Source organism: Glycine soja, chromosome 10 (assembly GCF_004193775.1).
Source record: "Glycine soja cultivar W05 chromosome 10, ASM419377v2, whole genome shotgun sequence".
NCBI classification, from domain to species: Eukaryota; Viridiplantae; Streptophyta; class Magnoliopsida; order Fabales; family Fabaceae; genus Glycine; species Glycine soja.
Window position 1 is genome coordinate 42,265,965 of NC_041011.1, and position 16,552 is coordinate 42,282,516.

A 16,552-nucleotide genomic window follows, 5' to 3' on the forward strand; every position below is an offset into this window, starting at 1 on the left:
AGGATATATTTAGACTTCTTAAAGTCCATCCTAACAACAACAACATTGAAAATTTTGATTTTAAAGGAAAATGAAATTTGAAGAATATAATCCATGTATATTGAAAAGACCAATATTTTGATACACCGTTCACGAAAAAAATATATTTTGACACCAAATTGAAGACGACTTGGGAGATTTTTACATCTTTAGGCAATTGCTCCAGAATATCAAGTTGAAAGGAGTAAATAGATATTAGATTGTTTTATGCATCTTGGACCAGCTTGGGGAACCTTGTGATGCAACGATCATCTTTTCCATGGAGAAACTAGACCAAACTGTTTCAAATTAAAAATAAATGTAAAAAAAACTCTTTTTTGTGGGTGAAATGTATATGTATCCTGTGTATGAAAACATATCTCATAGGCAAGCTTATCGAATCAATAGATGTGATGTAATATCGTGCTACAGTTAGTTACAATGTCACTTTTTTCACAGAACAACGACATTTCAGCCGATTCGATCAACAGTTGAACGCACCACCATTTGGTTTGGTTGTCTTTTTGGCATCTTGAAATTACCACTAGGTCCAACAAAGAACCTTGAGAAAAAGAGAACGTAGGACGATAAAACTTGTATGATGAATTGATGATTCCAAGAGCCATGCGACGGCAAGCATTTTGGTATAAAAAGAAGTTAATGCCAATGTTCTTGATTTTAAATATTTAAAAGACATAAATTTTTATTTTAAATATTTTTAATATAACAGATGTTTTCTTTCTGAATAAAATCAAATTTATAATAAGCTTCAGAATTTTTTTCTGAGCTTGATGCTTAACTTTGATATCCCTGGTCAAATTTAGTACACAAAACAAGTGGCATTTCTTTGCAATAATTTTCACTTATCCTCTCTATCCTTGTAGAGCATGATATAGCTAAGTATTGGATTATGACCAACATCCACACAACAGAACCAGACACCATTCCAGTCCCCACAGGCAAAGAGTGAGTGGGATAAAATATAAATACTATAATAGACAATGGTAGAGAAATCTTACCACATACTCTATTACACATTTTTTCCAACACACTATAATTGGTTGAAATTCATGCAACTCCACTAAATTTATGAATCCCGCCTCCTATGCAGTGGTCCTATTCCTAAGGTAGTGGAGTTCATGAATTTCGATCAATAATAAAAAAGCACATTAGAAAACATGTATTAAAAGAATCAATATAAGAATGGATCTTGCTATTTAAACCCCTCATTTTGATAAGTACACCCCCTGTACCCCTTTTTACCCGCAACTACCCATTATACCTTTTTCTCTTAAAGTTGTATTTCCATAATTAAATATACCTATTTTTGGGAATATATCTTAAAATATAATTTATAGTTCCAGAGATATACCTCCAGAATAGGTATATGTTTCTTTTGATAAAATATCACTTTAGAATTAAGATCATTGACGAGAAACACAAAAAAAATATCGACAAAATAAATGTTTATCTTATATCTATGTTTGTTAGTCTTATTTTTATTATATCATTAGAGTTCTTTAAATCCTATCTAAAATCTTATTTTCATTCTATCTTTATTATTCTTTAAATCCTAATTTTAAATTATTTTCACCATATATTTATTATATAATACCATATTTTCATCAATAGCATACAATATTTTTGTGTTTTCCTTCATGTGACACTATGTTTAAAGGTATGTTCATGACTAACTCCATCTATTATACACCTTAATTATAAAACAAAGCTTTTGACATTAATTTTTTCCTTTAAATGCATTCATTTATTTTCTAATCCAAGTCTATGTCAACAATTCAAGCCTCAACCTTCAACAACTCTTAAAGTACTTTAATTGAAATATGATTCGTTATAACCAAAAATGTCTTTCTAGAATAACATACCATTTTGAAAGTGTCTCCAAAATTATAAATTGTAGGTTTGGAGATATACTTCCAAAATAGATATATTTAATTCTGAAAATACATTTCCAAAAAGTAAAAAGGGTGTACATCTTTTAGAAACAATGGTATAGTGAGTAGTGGGGAGGTAGAAGGGGGTCTAGGGGTGCACTTAGCTCAAATGGGGGTGTAAATAGCAAGAACCTATGAGAATACACCTCCCAACATTGGGCTTCCCATGGTGTGAGCCCGATAGCTGGTCCAATGCTCTATCATCATATTTGATAGGAAGAGACAAATTATGCAAATAAATAGCACGAGGAGCTTCCAAATCAAGGGAACGGCCAAATTCCAAATATGTATATTATATATATTATTCTAGATCATCTCGTCTCCATGTAACGCTATCTGCTTGACTGATTGAATTGAAAATAAGAGAAACCAAAACTACATAAACCATGACAACCTATTTATCTAACGTTTATAATTGTTCAGCAAGTCAATTCTTTTAAACAGAAGAATGAAACATCGCAGAAATCCCTATTTTCAGGCCTCATGTTGTATTCATAAGAATATTAAGCAAAGTTTTACTCTCATGAACTGAGCTCCACAAACAGGCTGGCCTGAGGATGCAATCCAGCTTCCTTCAATGACAATGTCAACTTCTCTTGTCCATAAACAGTCCTAGGAAAATTGGAGACCAGACTGTAACTCTCGGCTTCTAAACATCCAAGTGAGTCAACATAGTCATATAAAGATTGAATTGTCACTATGCTGTTGAACCTCCTTTCCTTGCGTTCACCATTTGGAAACCGTACCAAAACCTAGTAATTTTGATCAGGAAGTGAAAAAAAAAAAAAACAATGTCAAGTAAATTATAACATAATTAAACAAAAACTGAACTGAAAAAGATGAGAAACTAAAGATGCAGGCTAAAGCAATTTAAAAATTACAGGACTAGAAGTAAAGACCTTGCATATAAGTGACACCATCTATGAATTTTAAAAAGTGCAATTATATAATATGAATTAAAAGTTAAGATCTCAAATACAAGTATAACTATATAAGTTGAACAGATATACGAACTAAATCAACTAATGAAACATGCCAATAGCAGAGTAAAGGCACTAAATAAGAAACAAAATCTAAGCTAAATCTTTGGATACTGTACCTGTGTAACATTAGGTCCTTTTGCAGGTTCTTCACCAAGAGACAGAGCTTTCTCTTGACGTATGTTAGCTAATGCAGCTTGTTTCTCGGCAGCTTCTTGTGCTGCTCTTTCCCGAGCCTCCTCCTCTTCCTTGCGCTTTCTCTCAGCTTCAGCAGCTTCCCTTGCAAGACGTTCTTCTTCTTCTCTTCTCTGTCGTTCCCTAGCCTGGACATGCATACGTACAACATTAATCCACAGCAACAGTAACAGGCCAGTTCTTTCTGAATAAAGGCCTCTGCAAGGGATGTTGAGATAGGAAAAAAGGACAAGCCATGGAGTAGAGACCACAAAAAATGATAGGAAACAAGCAGAATAACCATACACTACAAAAAGCATACTTGATCAGCTTCAAGTGCAGCCCTGTATGCAGCATCTTGCTCCTCCCTTAAGCGCATATTATTTCTTCTTTCTTCTGCATCAAGCCTAGCCGCAACAAGAACAGGGGAACTTTCCTCAAGCACTCTCTGCAGGGTCACTAGCAGCTCCTCACTGGATTTTGGACCTTCGACCTGCATTACATAAAATAGATTAACCATGAAAGCATCATAATCAGAATACTTTATCAACTATAATATCGGGCACACCATTTTAGCAAGACAATGAAGAATATGAATGCAACAAGTCTTAATAGAAAAAAAACTACTAGTTGAAGTTATGGGGCTTTCCATATAGAGGGAGGAAAAGGAGATAAAAGAGACTGAATAAATAGATAAATACAATAAAATTGATGTTGACTTGATTTGATATGATATCTGACAATGTGATATAAAACATGAAGAATTAACTTTTATACTGATACTAGATCATAACTCTAACTAAATAATGAAACAAGATAATAGCGAAACTAAGAATCATGAAACTAATCCCAAGACATAACTCTAAGATACTCTGAAAGACATTGGAAAGTTTATGTGAGAAGGGACAAGAAGCAGACTTTGACTGTAAGGCCTGAAGTATTACTGTTTGTGCAGTATTTGTGTCTTCGGTAGTTATGGTTCTGAATTATTATTTTTATGTAATATTTTTGTCTTTATGCAGTTATTTAGGCAGTCATAGAATGGTGTGGCAGTTGGTGCATGATGTTTTATATGTATGGGGCTTGGAGATGATTATTCGTTATGTAGTGTTACTAATTACTGAATAAAGACATAATTCAGTGTACTTACTCTAAATTCTAAAATATTCTAAGATATAATTTTTTTGTTATGAGATATTTTTCATATATTCTAACAATTCTGATGATTGAACTATACAAATTTCCTGAGGATACTTGTGGCATAACCATTTGGCATCACCAATCAAAAGCTTCCTCATATTATTAAGCACAAGTATTTCACACACCAACTGGAGGAAGAAAATATTTTCTAGTGACAAAGGATCAAGTCAAGCAACAAGAAAAACTTTGCAGGAACAATAACACCCGATCCTTATCCCACTAGGCAGGATTAGCTACATGGATCAACCTATCTACTTCAAGGCACTGAATGACCAAAAACTCATTCCACACATCGGGTGAATCTTCATCTAGCCAAAATCAGTTCTTGCTACACAATAAAGTAAAAGATACTTGTTCTAAGAATGTATTTCTCATGGTGATTAATGTGATCTATTGTTCTAGCACTGGAATCCATAATATATAATAAAAAATGGAATTCATGTAGATCATTCTATTCAGCTTCATAACAACCTCAATCTATTGAGACAGATAGCATACCAGCAACAACAACGGAAAGTGGTTATCACCAATAAAAGGACTCTGCAAAGGATGTTTCTTTCACTGTCATTGTTTGTATTTAATATTGTGTGGGGCAACTGGCAAGATTATTTTGCCCCTTATCATCATTCCTTTCTTTGACAATAAAGAGGGCCACACAACATCAAAAGTGACAGTTAAATCCTTGAGTTTTACTCTGTAAGAATATAACCTCAACATTTTTTTGGGATAAAACCATAGTTGTCAATACCGGCGGAGCGGAGCGGCCGACCCCCCAAAATGGGATAGCGGATAGCGGGATGACCGCTATTCTAATGTTTTTTTATATATGTTAAATAATTAATAATATATATATATATATATATATATATATATATATATATATATATATATATATATATATATATAAAAGTTCAAAAAACAGAAAAATAACTCAAAACATAGTTAATCAAACAAAAGTTACAAAACATAAAGTAAAAAAATTTAATGAAAATGATAAAATACCCTCCAAAACAAATTAAATAATTATGCTTAGAGAAATTGAGTTTGTAACACTTGCATCAACTTTTACATATAAGTTTTTAGTTTTCCTACTAAATAATATATAAGAAAAAATAACGTACTTAAATATAAATTATTTTATTTTATTTTATGTTATTTAAAATATTTTTTATTTATTTTTATTTTTAATGATTTTTTTGTTTATGATATCAAATTTTAATAATTTTTTTAAAAACTAATTATATTTTTTATTTGAAATTAATAAAATTATATAACATTAATTATTTTTTTATAAATGTATACTCATCTTATCTTTCAAAACATTTTTACTCAAGTCATATGACAATTAAGTTTACAATAGATTTTATTTTATTTTTGCTGAATAGCTTGCAGTAGATGTTACCTAAATAATTTAATTTTTTTTTGCTCGTAAGTACGCTTCCCCCTACTCTCTCTCCTATGCTTTTTTCTCTTTCTCCTCTAAAAGCTAAAATTAATTTTTTTTGCTGGCGTGGACACTTCCCCCCTACTCTCTCCTATTCTTTTTTCTCTTTCTCCTTTTAAAGCTTCTCCCTCCTGAAAGTTCCAAAACCTCCCACCAGGTCCATCACTCTCCCCATAATCAGCAACCTCCACCACGGCACCACCTCAAGCGCCCCCTCCATTGCACCTTCAGAGCCCTCTCCGACAAGTACGACGACGTCCCTATGGTTCGGCTCCCGCCTCGTCGTCGTCTCCTCCCAAACACTACTCCAAGAATGCTTCACCAAAAACGACGTCGTCCTCACCAACCGCCCCCACTTCCTCTCTGGAAAACACATCTTCTACACTATGGTGAGCACTGGCGCGTGAGGGGGAGGAGGACGGAGAGTGGCAGAGGAGGAGGAGGAGGAGGAAAAGGTGGAGGCTTCGAAGTAGCGGCGCGAAAAACTGTTCCAGAAACTGCGCCGCTCCGCCCAGCGCCACCGCGATAGCGGCCGCTCCAACCGCAAAACGAAACCGCTCCGCTATAGAGGTGTCTGTCGCGGATGGGGGCCGCTCCGCTCTGCTCAGCCGCTATTGACAACTATGGATAAAACCTCCTAGTGGCTTTTTTTTATCCATATCATAACAGATTATGAATATAATTGTCACATTAAGTGCTAAAATCCTAAAGACAACATTTTTCTTCATGCTCAGGCACTCAACCAGTAGCATTGAATTGCGTCAATATGCTTGTGCACCTGAACTTGGAACGGGTAGCACACAAGGCATATCAAGTAAGAACATTATCATATTGCAAGGGGCGAGAGGAGCTAATCTTATATTTCCTAATACAAGACAGATACTAGAAAGACTAAACAAAACATATCTTGGTTCAGGCAAACCATATACTAAAACACTATTTGCATAGATTTATATAATGAGTAATTGAGAGAAATAGACATTATTGATACAATTTGAAAAAAAATTATATGACAAAATATGTAAGCTGAACTGCAGTGCTAAAGGAAATGTGGAAAATGGCAGAAAGCCAATAATCCTTTATATCATATAGTGGGCAAATAGCAGAAGTCGCTTAGCAATTGAAATAAATGATATATATCAACTATATATGTATAAAAAAATGTCGTATGCAAATGAAAATAAAATGAATAAAAATTGGCATAATATTAACTCAAAAGTCCAATTGGCTGGAGACTCTTGATAAGATACAGGGCAGAAACTGCAACCACAACACCAATAGCGGCTGCAATAGCAGTCAGACTCACAATAGCAGATACAAGTAACTCCCAATATAGTCAATGCCGGATACCAGTGCGGAGCGGACACCCCCAAAAAACGCTATAGTGGGATGGCTGCTTTTGCAAAGTCTAGAAAACAATATGCATAATTTATAATTTTATATCAACCATATAATTCATATTCACTTAATAGGCGGAGAACTGACGAAAAAAATTGAAAAGGAAGGTAAGCATGTGAGAGGGAAGTGGGAACTTAAAAGCAAGAGCAAGTCATTCACATTCACTTAATTTAAAATTACGGGCAGTTTGGAAAATGTTCACATTCACCTAGGGACAAAATATTATCAGGAGCAATTTTGTGAAATGCTTACCATGAAAAAGGGAAGAGACACATTAATAAGAGGGTCAAAACCAAAAAGGTTTAACAAATTAAAAACACCCTAAAGAGAAATCAAAACAGTAAAAAATGGGCTATTTCAATTTTTTCACTGACATTGACATCGCAATTGCTTACACGCGACCCCACCGCAAAACACAGTCACACCTGGCACAACCATAAACCCACATCACAACTAGGTATTGTGTTATGCCTCCTGCAACAATGTGAATGCTATCCATGAATAGCTGCTAAAGTGCCGCTATTGACTACATAGGTAATTCCACAATGCAATAGCACTACAGCTGCTACTTAAAAACACTGCAACAAAAACAACAGAAGAGAACTAGGGTACAGCAGGGGTGTGACGGTTGACAGCAGATGGTTGTCAAGAAGAGAGGAGTAGAGGACATGGAGGCTGGTGGAAGGGGAGAACAGTACATCCATATCAATCAAATTTCAAAAGTGGAGAAGGCCATGACAGCAGCAATCTGCTTAAAGGGAATATAGCTTACATAGCTTATTAAAGCTACTATGAGGTATATAGTCACCACTAAATAAATCATGCAGGGACAAATTAAATAAGGCCAAAGCACAAGGAAGAAACTATAACATACCAAAGATTAACTATGGCAGTAAACATGAAAGTTTTCATTTCATATATGTTTCAGTTGGCCCAGTTCACTCCAATTTGCCAAACCGATAAATTCGCAATAATTAAAACCAGGCAAGACAATAATGAAATAGAGATTGTTATACTTAAAACTCAGTTCACCTAGGGTTTAATTTTAGACATACACATAACACAAATAAGCAATTTCAGCAAATAAAAAAATAAAAAAATGAACCTGTTGAAGGAGCGCGATCCTCTGATTAGTGGCGGCCATGACGAGGGCGCAGAAGGGGAAGCGAGAAGCCTTCAAGCTGTTACTCATCTTAAACCCTTCGCTGGCGCGAATGCTGCCACCCCAGCACACGAAATTCTCGTTCACAAACGCCGCAATGGTCTCAGAGCAGAGCGTCCTCTGGCAAAAGGACGGCGTATCGGGGTGATCGGGGGAATGCAAGTAAACGAAGAGAAGCTTGAACGAGTTCCTGGACCGCTGAAGCGCGTCCATGAAGCCCTCACCGACGAAATTGGGCCCAAAGGAGCCATAGTCCCTCTCGAACGCGGCCACGAAATCCATCGCCTCGGAAGCGGCCGCCGTCACGGAAACCAACGGGGCCGAGGAGGAGCCCGAGCCAGAGCCCGAGGGCGAGCCCAGGCCCACGAGGCCGAGAGAGTAGGAGAGGACGCCTCCCGCGGCCCAAAGGCCCAAGCCGATCGCGCCGGAAACTAACCCTAGGCTGCCGGAAATGACGGAAACGGGTAGGGTGATGAGTTTCCAAGCCAAACCGGGAGGCGGTGGAGGATGTTGGTGTTGGGGTTGGGGTTGGGGATTGGATGCGGAGGGAACATGGTCGTTAGGGTGGGGTTGCAGGGGAGTGTCGGTGGAGGAAGGGTTTGAAGAAGAGGTGAAGGTAGATATAGCGAGTTCGAGGTCCCAATTGTGTGCAGCGAGGATTTCGGTGCAGAGGTCTGGATCTTCTAAACCGGTTATCGCTTGGAAATACGCCAATTTATCTGCTACATCTCCCATCTTTCTTCGTTGATGCAAATCCTAAACACCAACACACCAACGCAGAGAGAGATATCAATTAGCGTGGCAGTCCCACTTGCTTTTTGCTTTATCTCCTCTCTTTGGGGCTTAGTTTCGCGATCATTCTTCTCTATCAAATTTATTCCACCCAACTACGGTTTTCATCAAAATTATTCACGGACTCCGTCCATTTCTTGAGAGCAAATATTTTATCTATTTTGTTATCCATAAAACAAAATATATTTTATCAATTTTTATTTTTTTATCATCTAATAACTTTAATTGTTTCTAGATTCAATTTTTTGGTTTAGACCACGTATATTTCTGCACAGTCAAACCTGATATTTCTTTTTTATTCAACGCATTTACATATTTAAGACTCTCAAATTCGAGAACTCTTTTAGATTCAATTTTGATTCAATAATTTGATTTAATATAGTTTTAATTGTAGTATTGTTAATTGTATATTTAAAATAATATATATATATATATATATATATATATATATTCTTGAATTAAATTTTAAAAAATAAAAGATTCTAGTTTTTAGTCCAAAATTGTTAATATTAAATGTTAATACATGCCAACTAGAATAGATATTAATATTCCCCTTAAACATTTATATATTATGACTCAATTACTATTGTATAAATATGAAAAAAGAAATTATTACATGGATAATGCTTTCATTCATTTTTCCCATCAAAATAAAAAATAACTGAATTTTTTTATTTTTCTATTTCATACAAAATTAAAACTAGAATTGGATAAAATCATGAGGGGTGGTTCAAGTCGGTCAAACATGAAAAATTAGATTGGATCAAACTAGTTTTATTTCTTGAAGTCTAGATAGGTCCATCAGTTTGGCCCAACTTGATTCATTTTATATTTCTAATCTAAATTTATAAAAATTAAAAAATTAAAATAAAATTTAAAAAAATATCGAGCCAAAGTAGGTCCACTGAAATTTGAGTCTATGTTTCTTAAGTCTAATCTAATCCAACGGACTAATCGGGTTAGTCCAAATAGGCTCAATTTAATTTGGGACAACTTTTTTCTCTCCAACTAGACTCGGGCTAACCGGATGAGTTGGATCTATTTTGTCAACTTCAATTAAAACAATTGAGGCATTTTAACAAGCTAGTCTAGATTTTGATTTAAAATAAATAATATAATAGGATTTTTTTTAAAGGAGTATAATAGGATTATGAACTATATATTTTTAATCCTTAATTTATGATTAATTAAACTTAAAGATTCCTAATTTTTTTCCAAGTGAGATTTAGATTAAGATTCCTAGAGAGAAAACTCTCTTTGTATCAATCTACATTTGTGCTAAAATGAGTATAATTTGTTATATACAATTGATACTCTCCTTTTTTTCTTTTCAATTGAATAGAGAAAATAAAGAATCAAAGAGGATTAGAGATAAAAGTCTTTTTTTTTTATCAATATGTATTTAAGCTAAAATTAGCATAATTGGTTACATTTAGCAAGTATTCTCATATTTATAATGGTTGTTGACAAGGTATCTCGCGTCTCATGTCTAGTCCTTGTTTGTATTGGAAATCATATATATTCATCTGATTAAGTCATAATGGTGATTTTGTCATCGCAATGACTTCATGCCTTAAGTTGGTTTTACTTACATTATGGTGATTTCGTAGAAGTTGAAGGGGTTCAATGCAGTACTTTTTCTGTTTAGAATAATATGCTGGTTACCGGAATGTCTTGGTTCTTAGGGATATTTTTCTGTTTAGATAATTTTTCTGTTTAAGTTTATCTTTTTTGTTACCACTAGCCTTTATTTTTGCTAAGTGGGTTGCTTTCTAGTTAATATGCAAACTTGGATTGAATGGCTATTTAAGCCAGAGATGTTGCTAATAAAAAATCATTCATTCAGTTAAGTTCTCTGTGTTCAGTTCTCAATTTCAAAACATTTCCTACATTCTGGTATTAGAGCCCCTACTAGGCCTGATACATCAAAGCAGCAATCTTTAAATTTCTTGTAGCAGCAGAGAAGATGACTATAAAAGGAAGTTTTGTACAGCTAGCCATTCCACGCTTTAATGGTCACTATGACCATTGGAGCATGTTAATGGAAAATTTCCTACGAACTAAGGAATATTGGGAACTAATCGAGCCTGGCTATGTCGAGCCAGCAAGTGGAGCAACACAGATAGAAGCACAACAGAAGAAGAATAATGAGTTGAAGCTGAAGGATCTTAAAGTAAAGAACTATCTTTTCCAGGAAATCGATCAACTGTTCTCGACACCACTCTAAAGAAGAATATTGCTAAAGAAATATGGGATGCCATGAAGAAGTTCGAAGGAAATGCAAGGGTCAAGAGAGCTCATCTTCAAGCTCTCTATAGCGAATTTGAAATTCTTGAGATGAAGACTAGTGAAGGAGTGACAGAGTACTTCTCCAGGGTCATGATGGTGGCCAACAAAATGAGAATCTATGGGGAAGATATGTAGGATGTTAAAGTGGTGGAAAAAATTCTACGCTCTTTAACTATGTTGTATGTTCTATAGAGGTGTCGATGGACATCGATGCTCTTACTGTTGATGAGTTACAAAGCTCTTTAATAGTACATGAACAGAAATTTCAGAGGCGTAATGGAGGTCAGGAACAAGTCTTGCAAGTGTCGATTGAAGGAGGAAGAGGTCGTGGTCGTGTTGCCTATAGGGGAAGAGGAAGAGGAAGAGGTCGAACAACCTTCAACAAAGCAACTGTAGAGTGTTACCAATTCCATCAACTGGGGCATTTTCGATACGAATGCCCTCAGAACAAAGAAGCAAATTATGCAGAGGTTGATGAAGCAGAAGAAATGCTTTTGATGTCCTATGTTGAGTTGTATGAAGCTAAAAGAGAAGATGCGTGGCTCCTTGATTCAGGATGTTCTAATCATATGTGCGGTGATCAAACTATGTCCAGTCAACTTGATGAAAAATTTTGGCATTCCATAAAATTGGGAAATAACACTAAGATGAATGTGCTGGGAAAGGGAAGCGTGAAGTTACTGTTGAATGGAGTTAACTTTGTTTTTCTTGAGGTATACTATGTTCCAGAGTTAAACAATAATCTCTTAAGCATAGGACAGTTGTAGGAAAGAGGTTTGGCTATTTTGATCAAGGAAGGGATGTGCAAGATTTTTCATCCAGAAAAAGGCTTGATAATTCAGACCAACATGAGTGCTAATAGGATTTTTTTTTTGCTGCCTCAATCTCAAGCATCCATTCAAGAACAATCCGATCAGTGCCTTCTCACAAAAACTCAAAATTTACCCCATCTTTGGCATAGGAGGTATGGGCATTTGAGTTACAAGGGTTTGAGAACATTGTTGTCCGAGAATATGGTATGTGGACTTCCTCATCTCCCTATCTCAAATATGACATGCATTGATTGCATCAATGGGAAGCAACACCGTGATCCATCCCAAAGAAGAGTACCTGGAGAGCAACTCAGAAGCTAGCACTTATTCATGCAGATATATGTGTCCAAGCACACCGGCATCTAATAGCAACAAAAGTTATATTCTGTTGTTCATTGATGATTACAGTAGAAAAACATGGGTACATTTTTTGGTGGAGAAGTCGGAGGCTTTAAATTCTTTCAAATACTTTAAAACTATGGTTGAGAAAGAAGCAGATATGTTTATTAAATGTCTTCGTACTGATAGAGGAGGAGAATTCAATTCAAATGAGTTTAATCATTTTTGCAAAGAAAGTGGGATCAAGAGACAATTAACCACTGCTTTTACTCCGCAACAGAACGACGTCACTGAAAGGAAAAATAGAATAGTCATGGCTCCATGTTGTCTGATAAGAATATTCCAAAAACCTTTTGGCCTGAAGTGGTGAACTGGACTATCCATGTCCTAAATAGGTGTCCTACATTGGCAGTGAAGGATATAACACCAGAGAAGGCTTGGAGTGGAGTGAAACCCTCAATTGATCACTTACGGGTCTTTGGATGCATAGCACACGCCCATGTTCCAGAAGCAAAGAGGACTAAACTTGATAATAAAAGCCTTACTTGTGTACTATTAGGAGTTAATGAGGAATCAAAAGGCTACAAGTTATTTGATCCAATTGCTAGGAGAGTTGTCGTGAGTAGAGATGTGATTTTTGAAGAAGAAAAACGGTGGGATTGGGATGGAAAACAAATAGCAATAGATATAAAATGGGATGAGAGTGAAAATGAAAATGGAGAAAATAATGACAGAGAGATAGGAGAGACTTGTGATGAAGGAGTTGGAGATGTTTCTAGTGAGAGTGAAGTGAGAGTGAGGGAGTTAAGGCAACCTCTAGAAAGGCAACCACCTACATGGATGGGTGATTATGTTAGTGGTGAAGGTTTATCTAATGATGAGGTTCATATGGAATTAATGGTGTCAACTGGCCCATTATGTTTTGAAGAAGCTGTGAAGAGTGCAAATTGGAGATTAGCCATAGACAATGAAATCAAATCCATAGAGAAGAACCAAACATGGACATTCACTGAGCTACCTGTTGGGGCCAAAAGAATTGGAGTCAAGTGGGTCTATAAAACTAAAAACAATGAGCATGGAAAGATTGATAAATACAAAGTTCGTTTGGTTGCTAAAGGGTACTCTCAAAAGCATGGAGTGAATTACACAGAAGTTTTTGCACCGGTGGCAAGGATGGACACAGTAAGGATGATCATTGCTCTAGCTGCGCATAAAAATTGGCGGATTTTTCAACTAGATGTCAAGTCGGCTTTCCTCCATGGTCAGCTAAGTGAAGATGTTTATGTGGAGCATCCAAGAGGATACGAAAAAGAAAATAGTGAGCATTTGGTTTACAAGTTACACAAAGCTTTGTATGGACTAAAACAAGCTCCACGAGCTTGATTCCGTCGAATTAAAGCACACTTTATTAGTGATGGATTTCAAAGATGCGACAGCGAGCATATATTGTTCACTAAGAGAAGCAAAAAAGGAAAAATCATCATTGTAAGTGTTTATGTTGATGATTTAATTTTCACTGGTAATTGTGAATTCATGATGTCTGAATTTAAAAACTCTATGTTAAGAGAGTTTGATATGTTTGACTTGGGAAAATGAGGTTTTTTCTTGGAATTGAAGTGCCGCAAAAGTCTGATGGTATTTATATATGCCAAAACAAATATGCACTTGAGATTTTGAGAAGGTTTGGTATGTTGGAAAGTAATTCAGTGGGCAGTCCAATAGTTCCAGGTTTCAAAATAAGTAGAGAAGGAGATAGAAACTTTGTTGATGGAACATATTATAAGCAGTTAGTAGGCAGTTTAATGTACCTCATTGCCACAAGACTTGACTTGATGTTTGCCACCGGTCTCATAAGTAGATTTATGGCAAAACCTTCATAGACTCATCTGTAGGTAGCTAAAAGAGCACTTCATTACTTAAAAGGAACTGTGAACTATGGGATTCATTATAAGAAGGGAGGGAATGGTGAGCTGTTAGCATTTACAGATAGCGACTATGTCGGAGATGTGGAAGATAGGAAGAGCACGTCTGGTTATGTGTTTCTAATGAGTTCAGGTGTTGTCTCATGGTGTTCAAAAAAATAGTTTATTGTAACTTTATCCACCACAAAAGCTGAGTTTGTGGTTGCAACAGTTTGTGCTTGTCAAGGAGTTTGGATGAAGAGAATTTTAGAGAAGCTGGGACAATCTCATGAAGGCTGCATAACTATAATGTGTGATAATAGCTCAACCATCAAGCTATCTAAAAGTCCTATTATGCATGGTCGCAACAAGCATATTGACGTGAGGTTTCATTTTTTAAGGAATCTTAGCAAGGAGGGTACAATTGAGTTAGTTCACTGTGGAAGTCAAGGCCAAGTGGCTGACATAATGAACCATTAAAGCTTGAAGTTTTTCAGATGCTTTGAAAGTTGTTGGGAGTATGTGAAAAATTCCTAATATAAACTAATTGTTATACAACATTTAGTTTAAGGGAGGGATTGAAGGGGTTCAATGCAGTACTTCTTCTGTTTAGAATAATATATTGGTTACCGGGAATGTCCTAGTCCTTAGGGATATTTTTCTATTTAGATACTTTTTCTATTTAAGTTTATCTATTTTCTATTACCATTGGCCTTTATTTTTGCTAAGTGGGTTGCTTTCTAGTTAATATGCAAACATGTATTGAATGACTGGTAATAAAAATTCTTTCAATTAAGTTCTTTGGGTTCAATTCTCAATTTCAAAATATTCCCTACAGAAGCAACATCAACTTTATAAGTAAGTTAAATGAAGATTTAATTTATCCTAGAACAATTGTATCTAATCTTGAGCCAATATTGTTTTATGAAAGAAATGTCGAATTTACAAGTAAAATGAAGATTTACACCGGTTATAAAAGTAGTGATGCTTATTAAATAATAATAATCTATAACAATAGATAAAAGGAGATTGATGACCACTTTTTAATCTCTCTTTTTACAAGGTTATTATGTCCTTAATAAATAAAAAATAACCATGCAAATCTAAAATTTTCTACTATTTTTTCTCCACTTTTTTTGGAAATCTTTTTCCATTTCGATCACTAATGAAATTACAAAGGTAACAATTAATTCCCTTTTTTTAGAATCCTTTGGCCTGCCCATGAAAGCAATTGCCCACAGTTCTGATTTGGTAACCTCCTCCCCCATGGCCTATCTATTTCATTAACCGTAAAATGAATCTCCCATCACCAATTTTTTTATTTCCGTTTTGTTTTTTTCTCTTTCTCTCTCTCAATTATCTCTCTCAGTGCACAGTGCACAGTGCACAGTGCACACTTCATTTCTATATTGTTATATATCTTTCTCAATCTACAATACTTTCAAGTAAAATTTAACTCATTGAAAGAAAACATTTTTAAATTGGTGAAGGACACATGTGCTTTTAGCAATTACATCATTACACGTATCAATTTAATAATGTTTAGTGAATATTTTTGTTATATTTTCTCTTACATCATTCGTTTTAGAGCCATTGATTAATGGTTACATAGTAAATTGAAGGGTGGCTACTTGCTACTTGCTATCCTCTCTCCAGACCATCAAATTAGTTTTTCTTATTTTAACCTCTTTCTCCGAAATTTTTCTAAATTCTTTTTTGTAATAATTTCTTAATATTTTTTATTATTTTTGGGGTGTTAAATTTGTAGAAGGTTTTGAAAGTAGCATGAGAGAGCAAGAGTGAGGTTGAAGTTGCCACAGTGACAGAAAATAATGATAATCATGTGAGAACTATTTTTTTATTGTTCCATTTTTATAAAACTTTTTTCTTGAGAACTATGTATTATTATCAACAGTTCACTTTATAAAATAAGTTTGTAAAAGTTTACAGATTCCAAAAGAAAAGTATTTTATGCATAAACATAGTGTCTCATATCAATTTACCAGATTACAAATATTATATTGTTGCATCAGACAAGGGTGATAATATGATATCTACTCTTCAATTTGACATGAGATAGGGAGTGCATCT

At 35.1% G+C, this 16,552-nt stretch overlaps 1 protein-coding gene across 1 annotated transcript; it reads right to left on the minus strand.

Annotated features, from left to right (window-relative positions):
* Window positions 1–2,226: 2,226 nt before the first annotated feature.
* LOC114371134 (plant UBX domain-containing protein 10-like) lies at window positions 2,227–9,263 on the minus strand. The gene is made up of 4 exons (XM_028328562.1): window positions 8,272–9,263; window positions 3,447–3,617; window positions 3,070–3,273; window positions 2,227–2,722 (listed from the first exon to the last, which is right to left on the minus strand). The coding sequence occupies exons 1-4, from the start codon at window positions 9,061–9,063 to the stop codon at window positions 2,492–2,494; spliced, it is 1,398 nt and encodes a 465-aa protein (XP_028184363.1). The 5' UTR covers window positions 9,064–9,263; the 3' UTR covers window positions 2,227–2,491.
* Window positions 9,264–16,552: the final 7,289 nt, after the last annotated feature.

Excerpts from the sequence above, each read along its gene's own strand:
- LOC114371134 (XM_028328562.1), bottom strand. The coding sequence starts at position 9,063 with ATGGGAGATGTAGCAGATAAATTGGCGTATTTCCAAGCGATAACCGGT. Across the intron at positions 3,618-8,271 it reads GGATCGCGCTCCTTCAACAG|GTCGAAGGTCCAAAATCCAG; the intron begins GTTCATTTTTTT and ends TATGTAATGCAG. Across the intron at positions 2,723-3,069 it reads AAGGACCTAATGTTACACAG|GTTTTGGTACGGTTTCCAAA; the intron begins GTACAGTATCCA and ends CAAAATTACTAG.